The sequence below is a fragment of the Fragaria vesca genome, linkage group LG5 (assembly GCF_000184155.1).
Source record: "Fragaria vesca subsp. vesca linkage group LG5, FraVesHawaii_1.0, whole genome shotgun sequence".
Classification (NCBI taxonomy): Eukaryota; Viridiplantae; Streptophyta; class Magnoliopsida; order Rosales; family Rosaceae; genus Fragaria; species Fragaria vesca.
This window is the reverse complement of record NC_020495.1, coordinates 2,310,272-2,321,724: the sequence shown is the minus strand read 5'-3', so window position 1 is coordinate 2,321,724 and position 11,453 is coordinate 2,310,272. Positions and strand designations below refer to the sequence as shown.

Here is an 11,453-nt window from a genome sequence, read left to right as displayed (position 1 = left end):
TTCGCGATCGAAATCATTATAGGAATACATGACTCCAATTAATATGCCATTTTTATTTAACTCATCCGTGTCCTTGGAATCAATGGAATGTTTCTCACGTTAAATCGACATTTCATCTCATTTGTGGAACTCTCTAACTTTACCAAATGACAAATCATCTCATTTATATTAATGTGATTTTTGACGTTCAAGGTTCAACATACCTACTACCTTCATACTTACTGATGATATGTACAAAAGTTTGACCCAAACTTTTCTCTTGAAGCTTTGATTGTAATTTGTATCTCTTTCACTTTCCTCCAAATAAACTAAATACATTGCATTCTCAAAAATAAAAATAAAAAATAAAAATAAAAATACATACATTCACCACAAGGTAATGACTTCTTAAAAACAATGTAGTTTTCTATGTTTAGAGGCATGTCAACAAGTTCCTTTTAAATATATGAGCACATTGAATTGAATGTTTCAAATTAATGATCAAACCATACTTTAATTAGGACAAGGGTGTGTACATCTTCAAGAACTTAATTAGGACATAAATTTCTCCTAGTTATTTCTTTCTTTCCTTTGTCTATCCGTCATCTTCAAGAAAATGTATGTCTCACATTATGAAAAAGACTCGAATTCGACATTGTCTATGTATCTTTCTTTGCCAAACATCCAAGTGGCTTCATGTGCATGACAATAACAAGTTTCTAAATTATAGGTGCTCGAGTTTTGACGGCAAATATATCAAACCAATATGGGCTTATGGGCTCATATGGATGTGGGCTGAATGGTCAGAGTTGGAAAAACCGACCCGGATCCATAGAAAGCACAGGGTAGGAAAATCAAGGAAGAAAAGCCAGTGCCTTTAGATTTCAGTCCGTAAAATCTGAACTGGTTTTGATTATAGTGAATGTAAATGGCGACCCAGCTACACAGTAATGCCCAAATCACTGTGCTACTTGTTCACTAAATCCCAATAAAGTCAGAGCCTTTATGCGACCCGAGTCACTTTGAAGAAGACGAAGACGACGATGCAGTGGTACTTTGTTGCCGCGCTACTCACAGTCCTCACCAGCTCTCAGGTTAGAAGAAGATTACCCTTTTGCAAATTTATGGTCTTTTTGTTGTTTTGAGTTTACATTAGATCTTTGTATGCTTTTAAAGTATGAATCCCGGTTCTAGTGTGATTGGATTTTTTGGACCCATGTTCTGAATTTGGAAAAGTTTTGATCTTTTAGCTTAAATTGATTCAGTGAAGCATTTGTGTAGTGACCCAGATAGTGCTTTACGGTTTTGGGTTACTGTTTATGGCGTATGTGACTTGCCCACAATAGGAAATGTGTGTAGGAGTGTCATAGTGTGTCGATTACATGTATTGATTCTGAATGAAAATGATGGAGAGAGGTCATTGGGTTGTAGTTTTGATTGTTTGTGTTGACTGATAGTGGCAAAGAGCTGGGGATGTAAAATGTGGCTAATGTACTTGAGCTGTGAAAAGTACAGTCATGGACATTATGTTTTTCGAGCTTTTGTTGGAAATAAGAAAATGTGAAGGGAAATGTTGTGCTTTCTCAGATTCCAAGTACTTGATAATATGATTAAATTGGAGAAAAAACTTACTGCTACCGACCCGTGTGTAGGTGACTTCTTTTCTTGAGTATTATGGATGGATACAATTGATGTTCAATTTAAGGCAATCTGTTGAATCCTCAAAAGTTGGAAACAAGATAATATGGGAGGAAATGTTGTGCTTTCTCGAATTCCAAGTACTTGATAGTATGACTAATTTAGAGCAAAAACATAATGCTAACTCATTGGTAAGACAATCGATGGAAGCCTTAAAAGTTGGTATTGTGAAGATCAGTAAAGGGTCTATGGTGTCTGATCTTGAAGCTACTATGTAACAAGCTACATCTATTAGTAACAAAAGGCAAGTTTCTGTTTTACAAAGTAATAACTGATCTCTTCTGGGCAGTGGTTGAACTAGTTCTAAATTGAAACCTGAGGCAATGCTTATTTGGTGATTTTTGATACACATTGATATCAATTTTTCCACTTCCTATGATGACCGGAAATTATGAACGTATATATATTGGGACTGTATTCCATTGCCTTTTGTATTTTAATGAGCGTTCTCTAAATAAAATTTTCTAGACACATTTCCCAGTTTATACATATCTGATCTTGTAATTGGAATTTCTGGTGGGGAAGAACTTTTGTTGTAAGTTTGTCTTATTCATGTTCTACTGGCGGAGGCCGATAGAATTGCTTTGTCAAGCATGTCAACTGATATCTATTTTGTAGTCTCCTAGCAGAAAATATTCATTCCTTCATGTTGTATTGTGCCAGGGTATCTTGACAACTCTCTCTCAAAGTAATGGCAAATATAAGTATGACTATGCAACTGTTCCGTTTCTTGCTGAAGTATTCAAGGTACTTCTTTTGAGCTCATTTGGCTTCTAACTCAACACTGATTTACCTAACTAAACCATCAAATAAAGACATTTGTCCACAATAATATTGACTATTATTTTCCAATAATATTTAGTGCCCTTTAAATTGTACTGATATGTTTCAGAATTTTTTCTTTACATTGCAGCTAGCAGTTTCCTGTGTACTTCTTTGGCGAGAGTGTCGCACATCCCCTTCTGTACGAATGACTACAGAATGGAAGAGCGTGCGCTTATATCCTATTCCTTCAATCATATATCTAGTTCATAACAATGTTCAGTTTGCAACTCTTGTTTATGTGGATACTTCCACATATCAGATAATGGGTAATCTGAAAATTGTTACCACAGGCATATTATTCAGGTGCCTACTATTTTTAGATTTCCTGGTCATAAAAACTTGAATTGTTTCATTTGGTTTTTGTTGTCTCTCTAAAACTTTATCCAATGCTATTTGATTCCTAACTGGTTGATTCATTTGTTCTTTGGAATGCTTTAGGCTATTTCTAAGAAGAAAGCTTTCTAATCTGCAATGGATGGCAATTGTTCTATTAGCTGTTGGAACGACGACAAGCCAGGTGATAATAAAAAAAAAATTATTCTGAAAGCTATATTTGTTCTAGTTAAAAAATAAAAATGGCTTGAACATAGATACGTGAAATGATATTAGCCTATTACCAAGTAGAATGGTTCAAAAGTTTGTCTATTTTAGGAAATTAATGGCCATTATATGATGGGTTTTTGTTCAAAAGATAATGTTGTCTGTAACCATTTTACTCCAGAAATATGAGACCTTTATCTGACCTCACAGGTTCAAGATAAAACTAGTTCGAGCTGTATGCTTATCTCCAGTGTGTTTATAATGGTTTATAATGGTCGTATGTTAATTTATTTGCTTTTAATCTTGTAGGTTAAAGGTTGTGGAGAAGCATCATGTGATTCATTGTTCTCAGCACCAATCCAAGGATATGTGCTGGGGATCCTATCTGCTTGTATGTCAGCATTAGCAGGTGTTTACACAGAGTTTCTTATGAAGAAGAACAATGATAGCTTATACTGGCAGAATGTACAATTGTATACGTAGGTATCTTTTTACCAAACCATGCCTTCATTTCTACGACAAGCATTTACTTGCTATGTATTATGTTTTCATTATCACTGCTTATGTGTCAAGGCCGGTTGAGGCACTTGCCATTTGTAGTTACTCAAAAGATTTGGTCACGCATATTAGATGCAGTTTTTTGCCTTTATTATGTATTACAATTTTCAACTTCTAATTAAGTAGTCATGCACTTCTGCTTCATCTTCTTATCTTTACCTCTGTCGAGTCATTTATTCATACAACATTAACAGTGTCTGTGATACTTCATTAATTACAATCTTCTTTTATGAGATAAATATCATGATAACCATAAGTTTTCTAAATATTACCAACTTACATTGGTGTAATGTTAATCCTTTTCAGGTTTGGTGTGATTTTCAATATGGCACGACTTGTCTTCGATGACTTCAGGGGTGGATTTGAGAATGGACCTTGGTGGCAACGCATTTTCAATGGATATAGTGTTACAACTTGGTTGGTGGTGTTAAATCTTGGGTCTACAGGCTTGCTAGTCTCATGGTTGATGAAGTATGCTGACAATATTGTGAAGGTAATGATTTAGACTAGTACCCATAGTTTCCTGGTGTAGATCTGAAAATACAAATCGTTTCAGAATCGATGCAACATGAATGATATTAGAATGATGTATGGAGGGTTGTATATAAGGTTTAGCATCAACTTAGTTCTATTTCCTCTGTAGAACATTAACTCTTTTGCTCTCTGATCACTCTTTTGGGCCTTTCAACTTCCTCTCTCATTTATTTGCTCTTTCAGGTGTATTCTACTTCAATGGCAATGCTGCTGACAATGGTCTTATCTGTATACCTTTTCACTTTCAAGCCCACAGTGCAGGTATGTTTTGGTGCACTTAGAAAAGTAGTTCTCTTTCACTCTGGAAGCCTAGTGAATAAAGATTAAATGATTTGTGAAATTGATATTCTCTTTCTTTATGTTCTTGCAGCTCTTTTTAGGTATTATTATCTGTATGATGTCACTACACATGTACTTTGCCCCTCCAAACACACTGGTAGACTTACCATTGCCTATAAAAGCTACCCCTGAGAGTATGAAAGAGGTTGCTGTTGTTGAATGAAGATCAGAGTCTCGATGCTTCTCTTGTTCAGGAAAACTAATGCTTTCGCAAGTTGCAGCTAATTGAAGAAACTAGAACATAGTACAATTGGCTCATAGACAAGTCTGAAACGAGAGCCTAGATTCTTCTTTGAACCAGCAATAGCTGTCAGAGAGGACAACTAAGTCTAGATGGGATTTTGCTGTTGACGTAGAAGTTGGAGAGAAACTGATTCGACCAGTTACTTAAACAAATTGATCATGTAGCTGAAATTTGTGTTATTTGTGCTGGATATACCTTATAGAAGCATGTATCTATTAGTAAATTTGAAATTCTTGTTCAATTGATTGTCTTCTCCTGATAAATGGGGATTGATATTACATATTAGCAAGGGAATGAAATTTACCACGCTATATTTACTGGTTGTGTTATATACTTGGGTTCTTATTAACCTTTTGTTTGAAACAGTATATATACATGCCAGATTGCCAGCATAGGAAAGCAATCTTCTCACTCAAGTTTCCCTTGTAGCGACTCAACTTGTTTGGACTTTGGACCCCAAAATATGAAAATTGGCGGTACAATATCGCCAACACTAGGAGTCGGATTGAATTGTTAGACTTCTGCTACAGGCCTATAACACTAAGCTAAAGACTTTTGCTGTATCATTACTGAACAGAGCTTTACCTCCCTATTCTGCAATGGAAAAGAGAAAGTACCCAGTTGGACATTATTTCTCAACTTTGCATTGAATTATCAATTGAAAGATCCAGAGAAATGGGTGGCTGATGATTCTTTTAGCTCAATTATAGAATCCTAATCATTCTACACATCTTTTGTGCATTTATATTAGGATAGATATGTTTCACTGTAAGATTTGTAGTACTGTGCATTGAATTGTAACTCTCCAACTCCAAGCTTGCCCACATAATCTGGTATGGGAACCATCATTAAATTCATAAAAAAAAAAACCTTCACTTTCAACACATTAAATTGCCTCTCATAACCTCTTGTCTTCGAGCACATACTGGAAAATTCCAACTCCTCTCTCTTGCTCTATAAAAGCCCTACTTTGCAACACCAAATAGCAGCAACTTTGCATGAAGATCATGAGTACTGCAAGCCATTTTTTCACTATGCCCCGGATGGGATCGAACAACCAGACGAGCAACAACAGCAAGATGTGTAGTTTCCAGATGCCGCTACACTACCCAAGGTACCAGAAGAGTGACTATGAGACCATGCCTGAGTGGAAGCTGGACTGCCTCTTGAAACAGTATGGCCTCCCAGTCATTGGAGATGTCAACCAAAAGAGGAAGTTTGCAATGGGGGCCTTCCTTTGGCCTTCACAGTATGAATGATCTGGTCTAGTACTGAGCTAAAGCATCATGTCATAACCTTCAGTGTCTGTATTCAGCTATGTATAATTTACTTTGTCTTTCGCCTTTTCTCAATGTAAACAAATAAGAGATGTAGCTAATAAAGTTTGTGTTATTATCTATTATGTTTGCTGCAGAAATATTCTCATTACACTTGACTTGTTTCATTTAAAAGACCAAAAAGAAAAGGGGCTACAAAGAAAGATTCTAAAGTTTATTTAAGAAGCTCAAATGGTTAGACACATCAATTAGAGATTTAGCTGCAAATCTCTATCATATTGGCTGCAAATAATTTGACTGCACTATATGCAACTTAAAGAAACTCTGCAACTGTCATCATTCTGCAAGTGATGTGCACTCTCTATAACACAGAAACACACCTCAGTATGCCTTTCTATCCTAGTATTGGCCTAGATCACTAAGTTATCTACACAGCATATATGAAATATTTAGCGAATTAGAAGATTATTGGAACAAAAGATTAGCTTCAAAACTAGCCATCCCCGGATGCAAAATAGTTTGACAGATGAGTTCTTCTGTTTATCCATCTGTAAATGATTATCATTTCTGTCACTTGCATTCAGTAATAGTAATATTGTTCAGTTATTATTATATAAGGGTTTATGCCTTGGCATCTTGATCCTTAGGAACAGACTCAATCAACGGCAAGATCTTTGGTCTTGATTAGAGAAAATTAAAGTTCTCACTCCTCATCATTGGATGTTAATTTGATGCCTACATCCTATATGGATAAAAGTTCTAGGACCTAAATAACATGGATAGCAGAAGTTATTAAAAAGAATTTAAGAAAACGGTCCTCTTCATCAATATGAATATGAAGAAGAATGTAAGAAATTAAATCTGATACAGGGTGTGCAATGAATTGTGTTTGCAGTTTGCTTCGTAGTAGGTCTCTCATAAATATGAAAACAACTCATGACCTCTCATCCAGGGCATACACAGTTCTGACAGAAGACAATGGGGAATTGAATTCCTTTATGTAGGCAGTACTATTAATCTTCCTACAATGTGACTAGCAATGCTTTGTTGAGATATTAATCCCACATCGGGAATATAGACCTTGCATATGAGTTTATAAGGGTTTGAGATACTCCATCCATTGTCAATTGGTTTTGGATCTAAACCCCATATTACTTTATCATGATATCAGAGCGGATTACTCACGTTCACGTGTGAAGCCCAAATGGCCACACGAACTTCACGTCACCCAAAAAAGTTGTCTACAAATTAGGCTTGAAAATTCGCCACACATGAGGCGTGTTAAGATATCAATCCCACATCGGGAATATGAGACCTTGCTTGTAGGTTTTTAAGAGTTTAGGCTACTCCATCCATTGTCAATGAGAACCCCAGACTACTTTATCATGCTACACCATGCATGTTTAACACCACACCTCCAAATCAAAGATGAACGATAAGACAATCGCTCGACACCAAAAACCACGTCCTTAGCTTCTAATTTAAAGGCAATTCGTCAAACATCTTGTCTTAATATGTTTGCACTTCCCTACCTATGTGTTATGCTTCAGCCTCTTTCACACATTTTCGCAAATATCTTGCATCCAAGCATATGAAGTAATCTCCCCTTAGTTTAATAGATTACCTGGTAAATGAGTCCCATCGATTCAACCCTAAACAATATATGTCAAGCTAACATCGTAGCTCTACTGCCACTTCTAAAACAATAGAGAAGTGAAAAATGGGATTAATTAGAAGTTTCAAAGTTGGCTTCCACAAGTTTAGGCTGCTAAAAATGAGTCAACATTGTATGCTATTAAGCTAATATATGATCCATAACCCTCTCCATGAGTACTAGAAAGTTCCAGCTGCATAATTTCGTGCCTAGAAACCCGTCTTTTCTTGTCTGATAGGCATAAATTAGTAGGGTCGATCTTTCTAAGGAACTCAACATGTCATCTAGTTCACTAAATATCTTGACTTTATTGTACTACTAAGTCTCGATCCCCACTTGTATTAGCATTATTTTGAATTAGTATCGTTCCGAGTTTTCTAGTGACAGACGATTCTCGATTCTGCGCAGCTTATCCTCGGCTCAAGTTGTTTTAAGATTGAGACAAATCCAGAAACGTAAAATCATATGAGCAACAAGAAACAAGAGGATGCAGATTATGGCTGTAAGGCCTCGAAGTCTATAATGAAATGAATGCAGATGGCTAAGACTAAGATGCATGGATGTGTTGTAATATGAGTTGCCGTTGCGCTTCATTTATTGTTTTGGGGTTCATAAGATGTTTGATCCACAAGTGTTGCACAGCATTAGCATCACTTTTATTGTTCACCTAAGTAGCTAGGCAAGCCATGGCAATCTTATCATTAAGCAACACATCCATCACCGCAGATCGATGAATCGATGGTGCGTGAGGACACACTCGACGACTCGAATTCTAGCCACAAAGAAAGGTAAGGGGCAAAGTGTTTTCACATCAGCACATAGCCAGACCTTATCTGATCAAACTTAGAGCCAAAACGTCTAGTATTTCGCTTGAAACGAGAAGGAATACTATTATTACGCTATGTACAAGTTGTCCAAAACGTCGATGGAATTGAAACGAGAAGGAATCAAGGTGAGAATGCATTGGTCTTGTTAAGCTGTTTACTAATTGTTTGTCAAAACAAGTTTTACCAACGAAGATGGATTTACTAATACACAATGGAAATTACCGGCATTACCGATATCCTCTCCAGACCTCAATATAGCATTTGTACATAAAACACACGTATATAGGACTGTGAAGTGCCGTAGCCCTCGTCGGTTCTTCCCTTGCCCCCAATCCCACAGACGCCTCTCAGGAGCCATTTTGCGGTGACTCCAGGAGAGACAGACGTGGGACTGTCTATTCTCATAACCCTTTCTTTACGTTTTGATTTGTCTTTGGTTAAAACCAAAGCCAAAGCTTAACAAGAGAGAAACAATAATGGCGTTTCCCAGGCTCAGGCTTTCTCAACGTCTTGTGGTTGTGGTTATTGTGGCTCTGTTTTGTGCTTTGGCCATTGATTACGTTGAGGGTAAGGAGTCTACACCAAAGGAAAAGAATTCAGCTTCTCCATCTCCATCATCATCTCCCTCTCCTGATAAAGCTCCGGCACCCGGCCCCAGCAGCGACGGTAATAACCTAACTCACCTTGAATCCTGTACTCTAAATGTAACTATGTTGGTGTACATATAGAATCAAAATAGGTTCGAACAAAAACCCATTTGGTCGGAGAGTAGAAGTTGATATTCATTTTGGTCACCAATGAGTTGTTTTCACTTTCTTTCTCTTCAGGGATTTTGATTGATCAAGGGATTGCATGTGTGCTGATGTTGCTAGCCTTGGTGCTTACATACCTCATCCATGATTCAGATCTTCCCAAGATAGAATGGATGAAGGAATAGATGCCAGTGAGGATCAGGAGATTTTGTTGATCGAAGCTGATGCCAGTTATAGCATTCTGACTATGGCTGTATCACCATGTTTCACTTAAAAGTCTAAAGCAAACATACCTTATTTTTGTTTTCAGGGCTTTACATTGCTGAATAAAACATTGCTAGTCATAATGCCAACTTCAGAAATTGCTTTCTATGGCATGATTGAAAACCGGGATTTCCTTTCAAAGGAGATCATAATAATACCACACCCTTCATTTCACGGGGTTGGAAGGGAATAATACCATCACTCTAATAATATCATCACTTTACCTTAAGGATATAAACTTAAGGCAAAGTTATACTGATATTCGAAAAAGCCAGCAATCCATCTAAACTGTGCCCAAGTACTTTACAAATAATATTGATATGGCCAGGGTTTCCAAATATCAGATACAAAAGGAGCAATTATGTAGTTATATTACCTCAACAGTTGTTAAACCACATCAATGGGCAGGATAACGAACGGATGTAGAGTCATTCATAGGAAAATACTTGGCCAAACAATCCTCTCAACACAAAATTCAATCAAGCTTTCTTGTAAGCTGGCTTTGCATCCTTTTTTTCCTGATCAGCTAGCGAAAACTTCTTCACCTTCTGCAAAAGAAAAAAAAATTCATAAGAATCATGCAAATGTTCGACTGCAGATTTAAGTGTTTGCTTGATTAGCTAGCTGAAATATGAATGAAAAATAGGCATAGAATAAGGACAAACATAACTAGGCCAAGGTTAGAGCCACATGGTCAAGATATGAGTAGCTTGAAATGAAGTTCCGTAATGAGGAGCTTCAATACCATAAGAAGCATAGGTAAATGTACAACTGAACATATACGTCTTTGCACGCTTAGTATCTTATATTAAAGAGAAACATCAGGGAAGGCCACACACTAATTCGCATAAGAGATTCATAATGAGAAGCTTGAACAAAATCAAAGTTTTCATGATCAATTCAACTTGGGAGATTTAACTGATCAATATAGATTAAAGAGCATTTGTAGGTTTGAGTTCTCAACATTTTCCATAACCTTAAAACGCAACAGAATCCAGGAAGCTCATTGCCTCTTTAGACACAGGATACCAAGTATGCATCCAAAGATCAATCAATTCACTGAATGAGAGAAATTATATCAATCAATTCACTAAACGAGAGAATTGTATCGCATTGGAACCAATAGTGTGAAGTCCTAGAGTTAAACTCGGTTGCCTATAAGACAGCATCAAGTCCATGTTAAGTTGTTAACATTGTTGACAACAGTTAAACATAGCTTCACCAAAATTAAGTACGAAAGAAACTGCCTTGAAGATCCATAATCCAAGTTAAGCAGCACATTAGACAGTAACAAACCGAAACCATTAAGCAATTGGTTTTAATCAGTATGGCAATACGCATATGTCTCATCAACTTCAAGAATCTAAACCAAGATTCAAACTTTCCAAGCATATAAAGCTGGCCTTAACCAAATCCCAATCTGGGTTTCACTCATATCACTTCTACAATCAAACTACACTAAATATATAAAAAGAAACCCAAGAACATACCCAATTCTGAGTCACTGGTTTCATCAAATTACTGGGTTTCTCATATAAACCAAGCCACATATTGCACGAAAGAACAAGAGTGGGGATTGAGAGAGAAAGAGGGAGTGGGTGACCTTGTTGAGGACGCATTCTCGCAGTGAAGTCATGAGGCGGAGGCATTTGTCTTGATCGTATGGAGATTGAGCGATGCAATTGAGCAGATCAAGAGCCTCCTGACCACACACCGCTTGACCTCGACCTCCCTCCATTGATTGATCTTGAAGCTTCTCTCAATGGTTTAGGGTTTTAGAGTCAAAAAGGTTAAACCTTCACCACTTTGTTTGGTTTCAGAAACGAATAGCAGCCCCCCGGATTAGGAAAACAGCGGCTTGTGTAAGAAAAGTCTGTTACTTTGTGCAACTGTGGACTGTGGTAGTGTCAAAGTTGGGTGAAGGTTTTTAATGACAAGTTTTTTTTTTTTTGGTTACAAAAA

General features: G+C 36.9%; 3 protein-coding genes across 3 annotated transcripts; 2 read left to right on the top strand and 1 right to left on the bottom strand.

Moving 5' to 3' along the window:
* The first annotated feature begins 909 nt into the window (after positions 1-909).
* LOC101305556 (CMP-sialic acid transporter 1-like) lies at positions 910-5,024 on the top strand. The gene is made up of 8 exons (XM_004298827.1): positions 910-1,073; positions 2,341-2,424; positions 2,591-2,805; positions 2,941-3,019; positions 3,352-3,521; positions 3,907-4,093; positions 4,318-4,395; positions 4,505-5,024. Exons 1-8 carry the CDS (start codon positions 1,023-1,025, stop codon positions 4,634-4,636), a joined length of 996 nt encoding a protein of 331 aa, XP_004298875.1. The 5' UTR covers positions 910-1,022; the 3' UTR covers positions 4,637-5,024.
* Positions 5,025-8,951: 3,927 nt separating this feature from the next.
* Positions 8,952-9,532, top strand: LOC101303711. The gene is made up of 2 exons (XM_004300804.1): positions 8,952-9,141; positions 9,303-9,532. The coding sequence occupies exons 1-2, from the start codon at positions 8,952-8,954 to the stop codon at positions 9,410-9,412; spliced, it is 300 nt and encodes a 99-aa protein (XP_004300852.1). The 3' UTR covers positions 9,413-9,532.
* LOC101305262 lies at positions 9,083-11,391 on the bottom strand. Its single transcript, XM_004298826.1, has 2 exons — positions 11,095-11,391; positions 9,083-10,039 (listed from the first exon to the last, which is right to left on the bottom strand). Exons 1-2 carry the CDS (start codon positions 11,227-11,229, stop codon positions 9,971-9,973), a joined length of 204 nt encoding a protein of 67 aa, XP_004298874.1. The 5' UTR covers positions 11,230-11,391; the 3' UTR covers positions 9,083-9,970.
* Positions 11,392-11,453: the final 62 nt, after the last annotated feature.